At 36.8% G+C, this 1,048-nt stretch overlaps 1 protein-coding gene across 1 annotated transcript; it reads right to left on the reverse strand.

The window, feature by feature from the left end:
• Nucleotides 1–280: 280 nt before the first annotated feature.
• Nucleotides 281–1,048, reverse strand: LOC134694306 (uncharacterized). The gene has a single exon (XM_063555312.1). It carries the CDS (start codon nt 1,046–1,048, stop codon nt 281–283), a length of 768 nt encoding a protein of 255 aa, XP_063411382.1.

A 1,048-nucleotide genomic window follows, 5' to 3' on the forward strand; every position in this document is an offset into this window, starting at 1 on the left:
TAAATTTTGGTGGATAGTTGTCTGATTTGGGATTTATATCACATTTCCTTATTTTCATAGGTTTGTTATACGAAGTATGAAGAAAAAGAAGACAGGCATCTGTATCACCGCAATCCCTTAAGGACATTTGTGCCAATTTTATCAATCTTTTGCAAGTTAGTAACTGCTAACAGTAAACAATTTTTAGTTATGAATGATATATACATTTATTTGCAACTTATCTACAACTGTTTAAGATCTATATAATATGTAAATATTCATCAGTATGGCAGCTCGTTGTTTAATATACTCCTTTCTTCATTGACATTGGCATTGGCATATCAGGTTTCATCATGTCCATCATACCCATTGGCATTGGCATTGGCATAGGCATATCGGGTTTCATCATTTCCATCATTTTCATCATCTTCATTGGCATAGGCATATCAGGCTTCATCATTGCCATCATTTTCATTTTCATTGGCATTGGCATATCTGGTTTCATCATGTCCATCATTTTCATCATTTTCATTGGCATTGGCATATCTGGTTTCATCATGTCCATCATTTTCATCATTTTCATTGGCATTGGCATATCAGGTTTCATCATGTCCATCATTTTCATCATTTTCATTGGCATTGGCATGTCTGGTTTCATCATGTCCATTATTCCCATTGGCATTGGCATATCTGGTTTCATCATGTCCATCATTCCCATTGGCATTGGCATATCTGGTTTCATCATGTCCATCATTCCCATTGGCATTGGCATATCTGGTTTCATCATGTCCATCATTCCCATTGGCATTGGCATATCTGGTTTCATCATTTCCATCATTTTCATCATTTTCATTGGCATTGGCATATCAGGTTTCATCATGTTCATCATTCCCATTGGCATTGGCATTGGCATATCAGGTTTCATCATGTCCATCATTCCCATTGGCATTGGCATTGGCATATCAGGTTTCATCATGTCCATCATTCCCATTGGCATTGGCATTGGCATATCAGGTTTCATCATGCCCATCATTTCCATCTTCCCTTTCATCTCCATCATTTCTTTCAT

Source organism: Mytilus trossulus, chromosome 13 (assembly GCF_036588685.1).
Source record: "Mytilus trossulus isolate FHL-02 chromosome 13, PNRI_Mtr1.1.1.hap1, whole genome shotgun sequence".
Classification (NCBI taxonomy): domain Eukaryota; kingdom Metazoa; phylum Mollusca; class Bivalvia; order Mytilida; family Mytilidae; genus Mytilus; species Mytilus trossulus.

Excerpts from the sequence above, each read along its gene's own strand:
- LOC134694306 (XM_063555312.1), bottom strand. The coding sequence starts at position 1,048 with ATGAAAGAAATGATGGAGATGAAAGGGAAGATGGAAATGATGGGCATG.